This window comes from Staurois parvus, unplaced genomic scaffold, assembly GCF_062004578.1.
Source record: "Staurois parvus isolate SC_StPar_1 unplaced genomic scaffold, SC_StPar_1.0 ptg000186l, whole genome shotgun sequence".
NCBI lineage: Eukaryota > Metazoa > Chordata > Amphibia > Anura > Ranidae > Staurois > Staurois parvus.
The window spans coordinates 1,366,040-1,380,698 of record NW_028317982.1 but is presented as its reverse complement, the minus strand read 5'-3'; the positions used below and the strand labels follow the sequence as shown (position 1 = coordinate 1,380,698).

The window sequence follows — 14,659 nt, the reverse complement described above, 5'->3', positions numbered from 1 at the left end:
AGATTCTGGCACATGAATGGAAACCCAGTACAGGTACTGTATGTGCATGCTTCCAGAAACGATATATATATTTGCAAACTACTACTATATTGAGTAAATTGGTGCAGGTGGAAGGTCTGGCACAGTGGCAGATTTTGGTAGACCAACGCTACTGTTCATGTTCATCTATCTCTTTCTCTATCACTTTAGCTATGTGCTTATTGATTTATACAGAGTAAATCTGTTTTCGTAGTTGGACAATAGTCTGGGAGGCTCAAGAATTGTTTTTGCACTGGTGTCTTTTCATGAATTTCTTCCCCTTTGCTGAGAGTGATCACTTAAAATGAGTTTAAAGGACATATAGCATAAAACTGCATGGTATGAAGCTGTTATATTTTAATTATCTAGAGCAGGGGCGGACTGACCATTTGGAAACTCGGGCACTGCTCGAGGGCCCGGGGTCAGTAGGGGGCCCATGAGATGCTCCTGGTACCTTTTTCATAGGCTTTTTTGAGTTTGGGTAAGGACACAGGGGCCCCATGATCCCCTATTGCCCGAGGGCCCCATGAGTTGTCAGTCCGCCCCTGATCTAGAGATTCAACAGAGTGTTGGATAGATCCACAGGTAAACTATAGAAAGAGTTATTTTTAAATTTATTCAATGGGTCAATCTTCTTTTAAAACATTAAATCATGAAAAACAAAAAAAAAAAAAATTCTAAACCTTACAGGGTGTTTGAAGCAAATACAGGTTTGCTGTCTGAATTAAAAATGCAGCTTTGGCAAGTCAGAATGTTGATGTAGCATCCTCTAGTTTGATTTGCTGTTTTATTAGACAGAGGTTGGGTAGCAGTCTGGGAAGAGCCAGCCTGGGAGTAAGGCAGGCGTTATTATTATTTTATTATTATTATACAGGATTTATATAGCACCAACATTCATTTGGGGTCTGAGGAGGTACACCAAGGGGGCTTAGAGCTCTCTCAAAGAGACAGTGTTATCTTCGGATCCACATTTTTGTACAGTATTGTTGCTATTAGGTGTGTCCTCAAGTTTACAGTTGCTTGGGCATCCCATATACCCCTGGACCCCATCCAAGTTGTTAACCCTTTAACAAAAACAACTAAAAACTAGCTCAAGGATTGTTTACTGACTCTGAGTGTACAAATGTGGAAAAATGCATGTTGCCTGGCCGTGCAGAGCTTAGGGAGACCCAAAACAAATCCAGCAGCCCTCAAGAAGGTAGTGCTACATCTTCATTACAATAAAAACACCTAGAAAATTGCATCTATATGGTACAAAAATTCCTGTCAATTAAATAAGTGGAGTACTGCGGCCAAAGAGATGGTTTTGTACATAACCTATTGACATTGTGTCTTGCAGGTGTGCATTGTCCAGAAACGAGACTCAAAGAAGATGTATGCCATGAAATACATGAACAAACAGAAATGTGTGGAAAGGGATGAAGTGAGAAATGTTTTCAGAGAACTACAGATAATGCAGTGCCTTGAACATCCCTTTCTGGTAAATCTATGGTATGTTAAAGATAAGATGTTTTTGTTACCTATTCTCTTCTGTCCGAATCTTCTCCTACAAACCTATAACAGAAACATCCGAGACATATGCTTCTCCTAAATTGCTCAGGGTGTCAGACATTTCCTCACATACACTTGGGGGAGGCAAAACGGTTCATGGTCTTTGGGACCATAGGCATGAATGCAGTACACATAATTCCAATCCTACTCCATTGGTCCAGACTTCATTACCGGGAACGGCATCAGATATACAAGATATTTGACATAAAAGCCTTAGTTTAGATCATTTTTTTTTAACCTGGCACCAACAGTTTAGGCAAAAATGTCCCTTGTGCTGGTGGCTGTTGAAATCTTCCCCATACCTCCACAGCAGTAATCTTCTGGTAATCTCCTGGTGCTGCAGGATTAAACTGTTACTAGATCCAGGACCCTGCATTCACTATATCTGGTCTCCCACAGTACACACAACATGCAAATGCAATTATTTTAGTAAATGTAAACTGCTAAATACCTTTTCTCATCAGCCGTATAGCAGTCTTGTGACTTCTATCAGTGTAAGCTTTTAGGAGGAGTTTGTTTCCTGATCTAGGAGGATGCAGAACCCCTGACCTTTGTCTGGACAGCACTGACTGACCCTCTGATCATCACATGCACACCCCCCCCAAAAAAAAAACCTCTATACCAAAACAGACCAAACTGAGCATGTGCAGAGTGACTCCACATGATATATCTTATCAGGAGATAAGGGGGGATACTGAAAGAAATAGAGGATCAGAGAAGACAGGATCAAACAGTGTTTTTACACAATGCAGAGGATTAACCCCTTAGGTTCCACAGTGAGTATAACAAGCATGCTTTGCTGCATATACAGACTGACTTTACTGTTGTGGGTTTAGTAACACTTTAATGCAGCCACTTAACAAGTCATAGGCACACAACAAGAGTGCCAACTATGCCAACCCCTTCTGCCACCCTCCTCCATTCATATAGGCTGTACCATTGCTTCCAGCAATGAAAAGTGCTCTATAAATAAAGGATGGGTGGGTGAAGACCTCATCTGGAATATACAGTTCAGTTTTGGGCACCAATTCACAAAACAAACATTGGGGAACTGTATAAAGTACAGAGAAGGGCAACCAAACTGTTAAGAGGCATGGAGGAGCTCAGCTATGAGGAAAGAGGAACTGAATTTATTCTCTCTTGAGAAGAGGAGATTAAGGGGGATATGATCAACATGTATAAATACATCAGTGGTTCATATAGTGAACTCAGTGTAGAGTTATTCACCCTGAGGTCAACACAGAGGACAAGGGGGCACTCTTTATGTCTGGAGGAACAGAAATGTAATCACCAAACACGGAAAGGTTTCTTCACAGTAAGAGCTGTGAAAATGTGGAATAGACTCCCTCAAAAGTTGGTTCTGGCCAGCTCAATGGATTGCTTTAAAAAAGGCCTGGATTCTTTCTTGGATACACAGAATATAACTGGATACTAACATTTATAGGTAAAGTTGATCCAGGGATTATCCGATTGCTTCGCAGGGATCAGATAGGAATTTTTTTCCCTGCAGGAGCAAATTGGATCATGCTTTGCTGGGTTTTTTGCTTTCCTCTGGATCAACTGTAAAATTAGGATTATAACTTATTTTCTTTTTTAATGGTTGAACTGGATGGATTTTTGTCTTTTTTTCAACCAGACTAACTATGAACTATGAATGGAAGGTCCGCCTCCTTCATTCTTAGAGCATTTTTTCATTGCTTTTCCTACCCACCTTTGAGTACTGTCTCTTGGTTCCACCCTCTATCCGCCTACCAGTATCACCCCTTTTAGAGAATACAGAGCCAAGTATAATTTTGTGGCGCTGATTAAATGTATGAAATTTGTTAATGATAGTAGATCCTCTCCAGCGAGTAACAATACACCACCCTTTCAGCAATAGAACCCCCAGCAACAAAATACCCCTCCAGCAACAATAGATCCATCCCAGCAACAACAGACCCCTGCCAGCAACAATAGATCTCCCAGCATCCAACATCAATGGACCCTCCAGCAGCCAACAACAATAGACCCTTCCCTCAACGGTAGATCCATCCAAGCCACAATTGACCCCCTAGCAACTATAGATCCTCCAGAACATCTCATTACCCCTTGTCATTACATACATCATACATCCAGTGATGGAGGTGCTGGAACTGCGTTCCCCTCCTCACTCCTACAAGCCTGCCTCCTGTTCTCTTCTGACATGGAATTTACACCTAGATATTATAAACACATATGTGGACCAGATGCCCTTCTGGTTGTTCTCTGTCCTGGTCAGCAGTCATGGTATAGACGTTAGACAACCAGAATGTAAACAATGGAACGTTTGCACTGACCTGGAAGTGTGATGACATTTCTCAGAGCTAAGTGAAAGAAAAACAGTGCCTGGTTTGCAAGTATACAGTATGGTAAAGTACACTCACCGACCACTTTATTAGGTACACCTATTTCAATTGCTTAGTAACACAAATTGCTAAACAGCCAATCACATGGCAGCAACTGCATTTAGGCATCTACAGTTGTGTTCAAAATAATAGCAGTGTGTTGAAAAAAGTGAATAAAGCTCAAATTCCTTCTAATAGCTTTTATTTCCATACACACAAATGCATTGGGAACACTACACATTCTAGTCCAAATCAAAACATGAAGAAAAATATATCAAATTTGTGTTGTTCCTCTAAAAAAATTGAAGAATAGTGAATATTAGACTGTTCAAAAAAATAGCAGTGTTTGTATTCTTCTTTACAAACTCAAACATTCACTATATAAACTGAAAAATGTTTGAAGATTTTGCTTTCCTTTGAATCACTTAATGAATATTTAGTTGTATAAGCACTGTTTCTGAGAACTGCTGTACATCTGTGTTGCATGGAGTCAACCAACTTCTGGCACCTGTGAACAGGTATTCCAGCCCAGGATGATTGGACTACATTCCACAGTTCTTCTCTATTTCTTGGTTTTGCCTCAGAAACTGCATTTTTGATGTCACCCCACAAGTTTTCTATTATTGGATTAAGATCCGGGGATTGGGCTGGCCACTCTATAACATCAATCTTGTTGGTCTGGAACCAAGATGTTGCACGTTTACTGGTGTTTTTGGGGTTGTTGTCTTGTTGGAACACCCATTTCAAGGGCATTTCCTCTTCAGCATAAGGCAGCATGACCTCTTCAAGTATTCTGATGTATTCAAACTGATCCGTGATCCCTGGTATGCGATAAATAGGCCCAACACCGTAGTATGAGAAACATCCCCATATCATGATGCTTGCGCAACCATGTTTCACTGTCTTCACAGTGTACTGTGGCTTGAATTCAGTGTTTGGGGGTCGTCTGACAAAACTGTCTCCGGCCACTAGACCCAAAAAGAACAATCTTACTTTCATCAGTCCACAAAATGTTGTACCATTTCTCTTTAGGCCAGTCAATGTGCTCTTTGGCAAATTGTAACCTCTTCAGCACATGTCTTTTTTTCAACAGTGGGACTTTGCGGGGGCTTCTTGCAGATAGCTTGGCTTCACATAGGCGTCTTCTAATTGTAACAGTACTCACAGGTAACTTTACACCTTCTTTCATCTTCCTGGAGCTGATTGTTGGCTGCGTCCGCGCCATTTTGGCTATTCTTCTATCCATTTGATTGGTAGTTTTTCAGATTTTGGTTGCCATTTTAAAGCATTTGCGATCATTTTAGCTGAGCAGCCTATCATTTTATGCACTTCTTTATATGTTTTCCACTCCCCAATCAACTTTTTAATCAAGGTACGCTGTTCTTCTGAACAATGTCTGGAACGACCCATTTTCCTCAGAATTTCAGAGAGAAATGCACTGTAACCAGCATGTACAACATTTGCTGCCTTCCTTCCTTAAATAAGGGCAATAATTGCCACCTGTTTTTCAAAGATTGAATGACCTCACTAATAGAACTCCACACTGCTATTATTTTGAACATGCTCCTTTCAATTAGTGATTCAATTACACAGAATCAGCAGCATGCATGTCATGACTGTTGGGTCTGTTGGATTTCTATTACTCTACTACACCTGCTAGTACATTATTTGCCATGTAGAAATATCATTTCTACCAAAAACAGTTATTGATCAGGTTAGTGATGTCTGACTGCTATTAATTTTGAACACAACTGTAGATGTAGTGAAGACAACTTGCTGAATTTCAAACTGAGCATCAGAATGGAGAAGAAAGGGGATTTAAGTGACTATGAACGTGGCATGGTTGTTGGTGCCAGACAGGCTGGTCTGAGTATTTAAAAAAACTGCTGATCCACTGGGATTTTTGCACCCAACCATCTCTAGGGTTTATAGAGAATGGTCCAAAAAAGAGAAAATATCTGGTAAGTGGCAGTTGTGTGGACAAAAATGTCTTGACGCAGATGGGCTACAGCAGCAGAAGACCACTTCAGGTGCCACTCCTGTCAGCTAAGAACAGGAAACAGAGGCTACACCAAAATTGGACAATAGAAGATTGGAACAATGTTGCCTGGTCTGATGAGTCTTAATTTCAGCTGCGACATTCAAATGGTAGGGTCAGAATTTAGAGCAAACAACATGAAAGCATGGATCCATCCTGCCTTACATCAATGGTTCAGGTTGGTGGTAGTGGTGTAATAGTGTGGGGGATATTTTCTAGGCACACTTTGGGCTCCATAGTACCAATTGTGCATCGTTTAAACGCCACAACCTACCTGAGTATTGTTGCTAACCATGTCCATCTCTTTATGACTATAGTGTATCCATCTTCTGATGGCTACTTCCGGCAGGATAATGCACCATGTCACAAAGCTCAAATCATTTCAAACTGGCTTCTTGAACATGACAATGAGTTCACTGTACTTCAATGGCCTCCACAGTCACCAGATTTCAATCCAATAGAGCACCTTTGGGATGTGGTGGAACGTGAGATGACAATGAGTTCACTGTACTCCAATGGCCTCCACAGTCACTAGATCTCAATCCAATAGAGTACCTTTGGGATGTGGTGGAACGTGAGATGACAATGAGTTCACTATACTCCAATGGCCTATACAGTCACCAGATCTCAATCCAGTACAGCACCTTTGGGATGTGGTGGAATGTGAGATGACAATGAGTTCACTGTACTTCAATGGCCTATACAGTCACCAGATCTCAATCCAGTAGAGCACCTTTGGGATGTGGTGGAACGTGAGATGACAGTGAGTTCACTGTACTCAAATGGCCTCCACAGTCACTAGATCTCAATCCAATAGAGTACCTTTGGGATGTGGTGGAACGTGAGATGACAATGAGTTCACTATACTCCAATGGCCTATACAGTCACCAGATCTCAATCCAGTACAGCACCTTTGGGATGTGGTGGAATGTGAGATGACAATGAGTTCACTGTACTTCAATGGCCTATACAGTCACCAGATCTCAATCCAGTAGAGCACCTTTGGGATGTGGTGGAACGTGAGATGACAGTGAGTTCACTGTACTCAAATGGCCTATACAGTCACCAGATCTCAATCCAGTAGAGCACCTTTGGGATGTGGTGGAACATGAGATGACAATGAGTTCACTGTTCTTCAATGGCCTATACAGTCACCAGATCTCAATCCAATAGTGCACCTTTGGGATGCGGTTAAAAAATGAGATGACAATGAGTTCACTGTACTTCAATGGCCTACACAGTCACTAGATCTTAATCCAATAGAGCACCTATGGGATGTGGTGGATCAGGAGATTTGCATCATGGATGTGTAGCTGACAAAACTGCAGCAACTGCGTGATGCTATCATGTCAATATGGACCAAAATCTCTGAGGAATGTTTCCAACACCTTGTTGAATCTATGTCACAAAGAATTAAGGTAGTTCTGAAGGCAAAAGGGGGTCAAACCTGGTACTAGCAAGGTGTACCTAATAAAGTGGCAGTTGAGTCTATATTATAGAATAATATAAATATAGAGACTTCAATCTAAATTAAAAATGCAAATGTCCTGGCTATCATATTATTCCAGTGTATTCAATACTTTCTGAGTCACTGACCTGAAACAAGTATGCAAACCAGAAGGTATGACTGTTGTATTCTTGCCCTTGGTCAGTAATGAGGGACAGGCAAGCAATTTCGAATTTTCAGAAGAAGTGACAGCCTCTATAGTTGACTTTAGATGGAGAAAGTATACTATAAAAGTTCAGTTATGATTTAACCACTTCCCTACTGGCCGTTGCATATAAACGGCCGGACGGTGGCAGTGCAGGGTCGGGCGGCCGTTTATAAACGGCCTCCCCGCACCCTGCTTGTGCGCTCCATGGGAGTGCGCAGCACCGCCATCCGGTGCCCGCTGTGTCCTCCGGACACAGTGAAACACTGATCGTCGGACGGGACCTCTGTACGAGGTCCCGATCATGTGATCACTGATTGGCCAATCAGTGATCACATGCAAACTAGTAAGCAAGATGTCACTTGTGACATCATTGCTTACTACGTGTGAAATCTGTGAATGATCACAGAGGTCACATGGTATAAGGCTATTCACAACAGCCTTGTAACATGTGACAAGCTGTGACCAATCACAGCTCACTCAGTACTTCTCAATGAGTGCAAGAATGCACACAGAGAGAAATAGAAATTATTGCTTTTACATCCTATATGGGTGTAAAAGCAATCAGTGTGAAAAAAAAAAAAAAAAAAAAAAAATCTTCATCACCCCCCACAAGTAGTACAGTATGTAAAAAAAAAAATAAAAATAAAAAATAAGAATATAAAAAAATAAAATAAAAATGTAAAAAAAAAATGTTTAAAAATTATAATTTTTGGTTATAAACTAATTTGGATTTTTTTTTTTACTAAAAAGATAACGGAATAAATTTTGGCAAAGATTTATGATGAAATATTATTTATTTGCAAAATTTTATTTAAAAAACACTTTTTTTCAAACTTTTTTGGACATTTTCATTTACATAGCAAAAAAAATAAAAATCCCAGCGGTGAATAAATACCACTAAAATAAAGCTTTATCTGTCTCAAAAAAATGGTAAAAAATGAATTTGGGTACAGTGTTGCATGACCGCGCAATTGTCATTCAAAGTGTGATAGCGCTGAAAGCTGAAAATTGCCCTGGTCAGGAAGGGGGTAAAAGTGTCCGGTCTGGAAGTGGTTAATAATAAAGTTCAGTGACTGTACAAAGTAGAACAACTCCTAGTGACCTATTCCATTTTATAGTGTAATTGGATCAGTCAAAGATTTAATTCAATTGGTTGTTGTAGGTCACTGTACTTTGCACTGCCTTATTAAGTAAGTCCTGTAATGCTTCTCATCCAATACTCGTCTTATTTCCACCGAATATTTCTTGGAGAGAATTAGACTTTGTAGTGGGTACAAAATATGTGCATGCTTATGGCCAGTACAGATGTGTAAATATGCTTAGCTTTGCAAAATTCTATTTCGTGTTTGTTTTTAGATTCTGCATATTTGCAGAAAACCGTGTGATGAATGTAGAAATCGGATTCAATTCATGCAGAGGCACGGAGGGTGCCCATCTTGGATAAATTAGGCATTAAGCTGCACAAAGCACCCTGTCACTGTGACTTGTTTTTAGAAGAAAGGTTTTATTGCGCACTGTGTGAAAAATGGGAGTTCAACAGTGTAATCCTCTTTTTAATTGTGTTACTGTTTCCGACAGCAAAATTTCATTTTATGCTTGTTTGATAACTAGGGCTAGATGGGGACAAGAGGAGCGAAAAATCAAAGAGAACAATCATGCTGGAAAGTATCTATATTACATTCAGTACAAATAAACATTTGAATATGTTAATTAAAAAAGTTAATTAAATAAAAGTGCAAATTTTTAAAAATGGAGGAAAGAAAAGTGGATGTTATTATTAGAATTGTTTATTCATGTGACTTTATCTTACTCTCCACAATAGAATATGCAGTAAAATTCTACTGTTAACAATGTAAAACATTAGCACTACAAGATATTTACAATATAAAATACATCAAATATAAAGGCTTTGGGAATTCAAGCTTAAAACAGTATTGAACCCAAAACCGAAAATGTATTATATTGCAGTTTACCAATCTTTAGATCTGGAGGCTGCATTAGTTTTCTTTTTTTAATCTTTTACCCCCTTCTGTTTTCACCTGGTGATCTGGCCAGTAACAATCCTCCTGCATTGAAGTGCCCCCACTCAGGATGAAGCAGCACAGTGACAGCAGCATTTTCAGTCTGGGGAGGGGGTGTTAGATGTACTAGCAGATTTAAATATACTAGGGTCGATGGTTGAAATCCCAATCATGGCACCACCTGCCTGGAGTTTGAATGTTCTCCCTGTGCCTGCGTGGGTTTCCTCCGGGTACTACAGTTTCCTCCAACACTCCAAAGACATGCTTGTAGGTTAATTGGTTCCTGTCTAAATTGTCCCTAGTATGTGTATGTATGAATGTGAGTTAGGGACCTTAGATTGTACGCCCCTTGAGGGTTAGGGACTGATGTGAATGTACAATATATATATGTAAAGCGCAGCGTAAATTGACAGCACTATATAAGTACCTATAATAAATAAATATACTAACAAATTGAAGATAAACTCCAACTCACACTTTATAATTAGTTATGGCAAATGGTGTTGTTCCTTTTGGGATAAAGGTTTTACATGAATTAATAAAAGCTGATCATTATAAGCACCCCTGTCAGTGGCAAATGGTTTGTCTCATCTCTGCAACTGATATACCTGCGGGAGGGCTTGTTCTTTTGAAAACACAACAGACTTACTGGTTAGATCACCTAGAGAAAATAAAAGAAAGGAAACCTGAAAAAAGATAACTATTAAACAGCCATCAAATCTAAGAATGTTTTCCCACAGCTGTTTTTTCTCACTGTTGTGGGTCCTCGGTGCCACCATCTTGGATTTGGGATTTGCTTGTGGCTTCCTGATGAATCACAGCAGACTCACCACTATGCATACATGAGATTGCATGGCACAGGGAGACTGGTCCTGCAGCCTTCTGGGATGCATGACATATCCCAGTAGGCTGCAGGCAGGGTGAGTGACATAATTCTCACCTAGGTTAAAAATGAGGAAGTAGGTAGCAGGTACCTGTCAAAAAAGGTACACATTCCCTGTTAAAAAAAAGTTCTAGGGTGTCAGGGAAGGGGGTGGGAAGGAGGAGAAGCTACACTTCCACTTTTTAGTGAAGGTTCACTTTTATATGGAGGTGAAATGTGCTAACATGGCCATATGCCTGCTTATAGGCTGCAGTCAAGATAGCCATGCTAACCTATTTTCTGTGCTTCCTCAATGTTTTTGCCATCAGTTTGTGATAAAGCACACAGTTGTATATCTTTGGCACAACCATGATATTATACTGTCACTCACCTCCATATTATTAAAAACACTATTTACTTTAAACTTTTCTAAAACACTATGAAAGCCACATAACTAATGGCTCTTACAACTAAATGAAACGCACTATTCCGAATGAGGTGTTCAGAATGGGCATGCTTTGTTATTTATAATTCAGGCCAGACTGGCTAGGACAGGCAGAGATTCATTGCCCACAGACTCAAGCTATTCCTGGGGTTTTCACAGAATTTTTGGCCACCAAGTGAAAAAAATATCTTCAGTACTTTCTAGGCCTGAGGGATCTGCAACTCACCTAGATGAGTTCCACTAGGAACCCACATACATTTATGTATGTTTAAGCCTAGCCCTAGCAGATACAATATTGAATTAAAGAAAAAAGGCTGAAAGAATTATAAAAGAAGAAAAGGATGCAAAGGGGTGGCGCAGAGGCTAGTAAGCAGGCACACTTGCTGCTGATACAGAAAGAAAGAGTCTTACAAAAAATAGCTAGGGAACACGAGGGCGTACTCTAGCGCAGTGTTTGTCAACCTTTTTTTGGTTAAGGCACCCATTAAAATTATGGACAGTCTTGAGGCACCCCATTCTAAAATGTGAGAAACGAATCTAATAGTTTTATATCTTGTAGATTTGTAATCTTGTAGACTTCACCTCTGCAACATCTCCAAGATACGGCCATTCTTAACTTCTGAAACTACTAAGCATCTTATTCACTCCCTTGTTATCTCTCGCCTTGACTATTGTAACTCCCTCCTCATTGGCCTACCTCATCGCAGGCTATCCCCTCTTCAGTCTATCAGGAATGCTGCTGCCAGACTCATCCACCTTACTAACCGTTCTGTATCTGCCATCCCTCTCTGCCAATCCCTCCACTGGCTTCCCATTGCCCAACAGATAAAATTCAAAACATTAACATTAACATATAAAGCCATTTATAACTCTGCCCCAAATTACATCACCAATCTTGTCTCCAAATATCACCCAAACTGTGGTGGTTTATGTAAGGATTTATTCTACTTATAAAGGGCGGTGTCCCTTTCCCTTAAATAAAATATTACAGTGCCTCCAGCCGTCAAATACGGCAAATATTTAATGAACCAATAATTTGATCACCACTTATTATTATACCTTGAATCCTTTTAGCCAGTATGATTTCGTACCATACACACAAAATTTGCCTTATAATAGATAAATATAAAAATTTATTTATGTACAAAAATTATATATATATTAACACAAACCGCAAAAGACTGGTGATGAATGAATACTGGTACACACGATCAAAGATATACTATACCAATATCATACACAATACAGTATTTCTAAATAATGAAAAACAAGATAACAATTTTTCTAATGATGATGATAAAGATTAAAATTAAAATTTAGTAATAACTGATAATTTTAGAGTATCTCAGAGGTCATTTTCTCACATAACGTGGCCATAGGAATGGGAGAAAATATTCCCTGATAAATGATACTCTAACTAATAAAATTTGATAATTTATGAAATATGAAAAATTTTCAATATGACACCAACAATATCTAACAGTAATACAGGATCTCCCTATATATATATGTGAACACCCAATGCAGTTGTTATCACTCTAAGGTAATTCTTATCACTCTAAATAACAGAGGAAATATGCAATACAAAATTAGATATAGACAGTCTCACCACACCCAGAACTTGGACTATGACACCTTCCGGTGGGTTCAGCTGGCAATGGACACGCCTTCAGAATGATGGCCACAGGGACAAGTGAGATATAGTTCAATAGTGTAGGAAAATGTAGGAAGTTAGAGGTACAGAGATTTAGAAGTTTAGTAAGGTTTTTTTAGAAGTTTGAAAAGAGTTAAGCAGTAGTTCTTCAGATGGATTTCAGCCTCGTCAGATTTCCTTCAGCTTGTCTCAGTTTGTTGTTTTTCAGTGAGGTTTCTTTTTCAATGAGTTTTTCCTTCCAATGAGTTTTTCTTTTTTCCAATCAGTCAGGGTTTTTTCTTAAATGAGGTGCATGGCTTTTTATACCATCTAAACTATTGTTCTAAGAGACCCTCCCAACAGGCTTTTTGATTGGCCGGTCGAGAAATGTATGTCCCTAAGCTATCTCTCACCTGTCCACTAGGTGGCAGTCAGGGCTCATAGAACAATTTGAGTATTTATGATGACTCACACCTTGGGAGAACCCAAGGTGATTTCAGGTATTAAAATATACGTCTTATCCAGATATATATTTGATTATACCTATAATGTTCTGGATAGGACTATAGAAGATATATGTATATTCAGTTATTCATTTCCCTGAGATACAAACTTGTGTGAAAGCATTTGTTTTCTGATACAACATACAACTGATGCTAATTCACAATATATCTTTCTTTTCATCATTTCATACTCAATTTAGTGGTATACCATCCTCAACTTTGCTGAATATATTTTTGTGTGTGAAACATACTCTTTATAACATCCCATTGATAATATGCTTTTTGATAATATCTCTGTGGGTAGATATATCCAGTTCTTAGCCTTATATGTCCTAAGTTTAACCTTTTTGTTTTAGAACAAAAATTCCCATGAGTAGGAAAGACCCTCTGTTTACCTGTCCATTGTGTAGGAGTCAGGGTAAACAACCAGTTATACTTGTAACCTTAGTGGATAATAGTATATTGTGACAGTTCAAGAAGTTTGTTTGTTCATCACACTTTCCAAGGTTTCGGGTGAACCTTTAGCCAGTTAGGTTTCCGTCTCATCATTGTCTTTTGGTTAGGTGTGATGACTCAATGTTTAGAGGTCTAACGTCTTATTTGACTGTCTGATTAACTTTTGTATATGCATTTTCCCCAACCTCAATATACAAACAGTATTTGTTGATATATGTATCTTTTAGTTAGTCTCATAGTCGCCAATTTAAACCTCAGAATTGTCGGTCTTAGACCACCTGTGGATAGTCAAACAGTCTATTGTCTCTGGGAAAAGTTCCCTTCACCCATTATTTGCATGTCTTCACTAGAGGGTCCTTTGAATTTCAACTAAGAAAAGTTAACCCTTAACAGATGGCTAGGCTGGTTTGCTGTCAGAATGAAGTTATGTTTTTGATAAATCTCAAAAGGCACTACAAAACCGTACTCTCCGCTCCTCGCACAACCTCCTGCTCTCTAGCTCCCTTGTCTCCTTCTCCCATGATTATCTCCAGGACTTCTCCAGAGCCTCCCCCATCCTCTGGAACTCTCTACCCCAATCTATCCGACTATCGCCTACTCTGCCCACTTTTAGGCAATCTCTTCAGGGAAGACTAGCCTGCCTTCGGGTAATAACGGAATCTTCTATTTCTCCCATCAGTCCATCCCCCACAGTTATTACCTTTTGTACCACCAGCCCCTCTCTCTTAGATTGTAAGCTCCAAGGAGCAGGGCCCTCCTAACCCTCTTGTATTGAACTGTATCATAATAATAATTATATAACGCAGCAACATCCACAGATTTAGGACACCCAGCATTAGAGGTTTCTCTTCCCCCTTAGATTTTCTCCATCACTGAGCTAATGTGACCCCAGCACTGATGGAAAGGGGCAGCGGAGGGTCAAAATAGGATACTGTGCAGGCAGCTGACATCCTCCTTATCAACTGATGATGTCATTTGTTGTCAGGACGCCAGCGGCTAGAAGGTTGTAATGGTGCACAATGAAAACCTGTGGCTTTGTGTAACTGAAAGGCAGACTTGTTCCCCCCGCTGGCTTGTATACAAGTTTTGGGCAATTTTTAGACATTTTGACAAG

At 39.6% G+C, this 14,659-nt stretch overlaps 1 protein-coding gene across 1 annotated transcript in view; it reads left to right on the top strand.

Annotated features, from left to right (window-relative positions):
- STK32B (serine/threonine kinase 32B) overlaps positions 1 to 14,659 on the top strand; it is a 359,309-nt gene that overhangs the window by 84,298 nt on the left and 260,352 nt on the right. Inside the window, exon 3 of the mRNA XM_089677397.1 lies at positions 1,358 to 1,509. Coding sequence (XP_089533523.1) covers positions 1,358 to 1,509 — 152 coding nt within the window. The remainder of the gene's footprint in view (positions 1 to 1,357; positions 1,510 to 14,659) is intronic.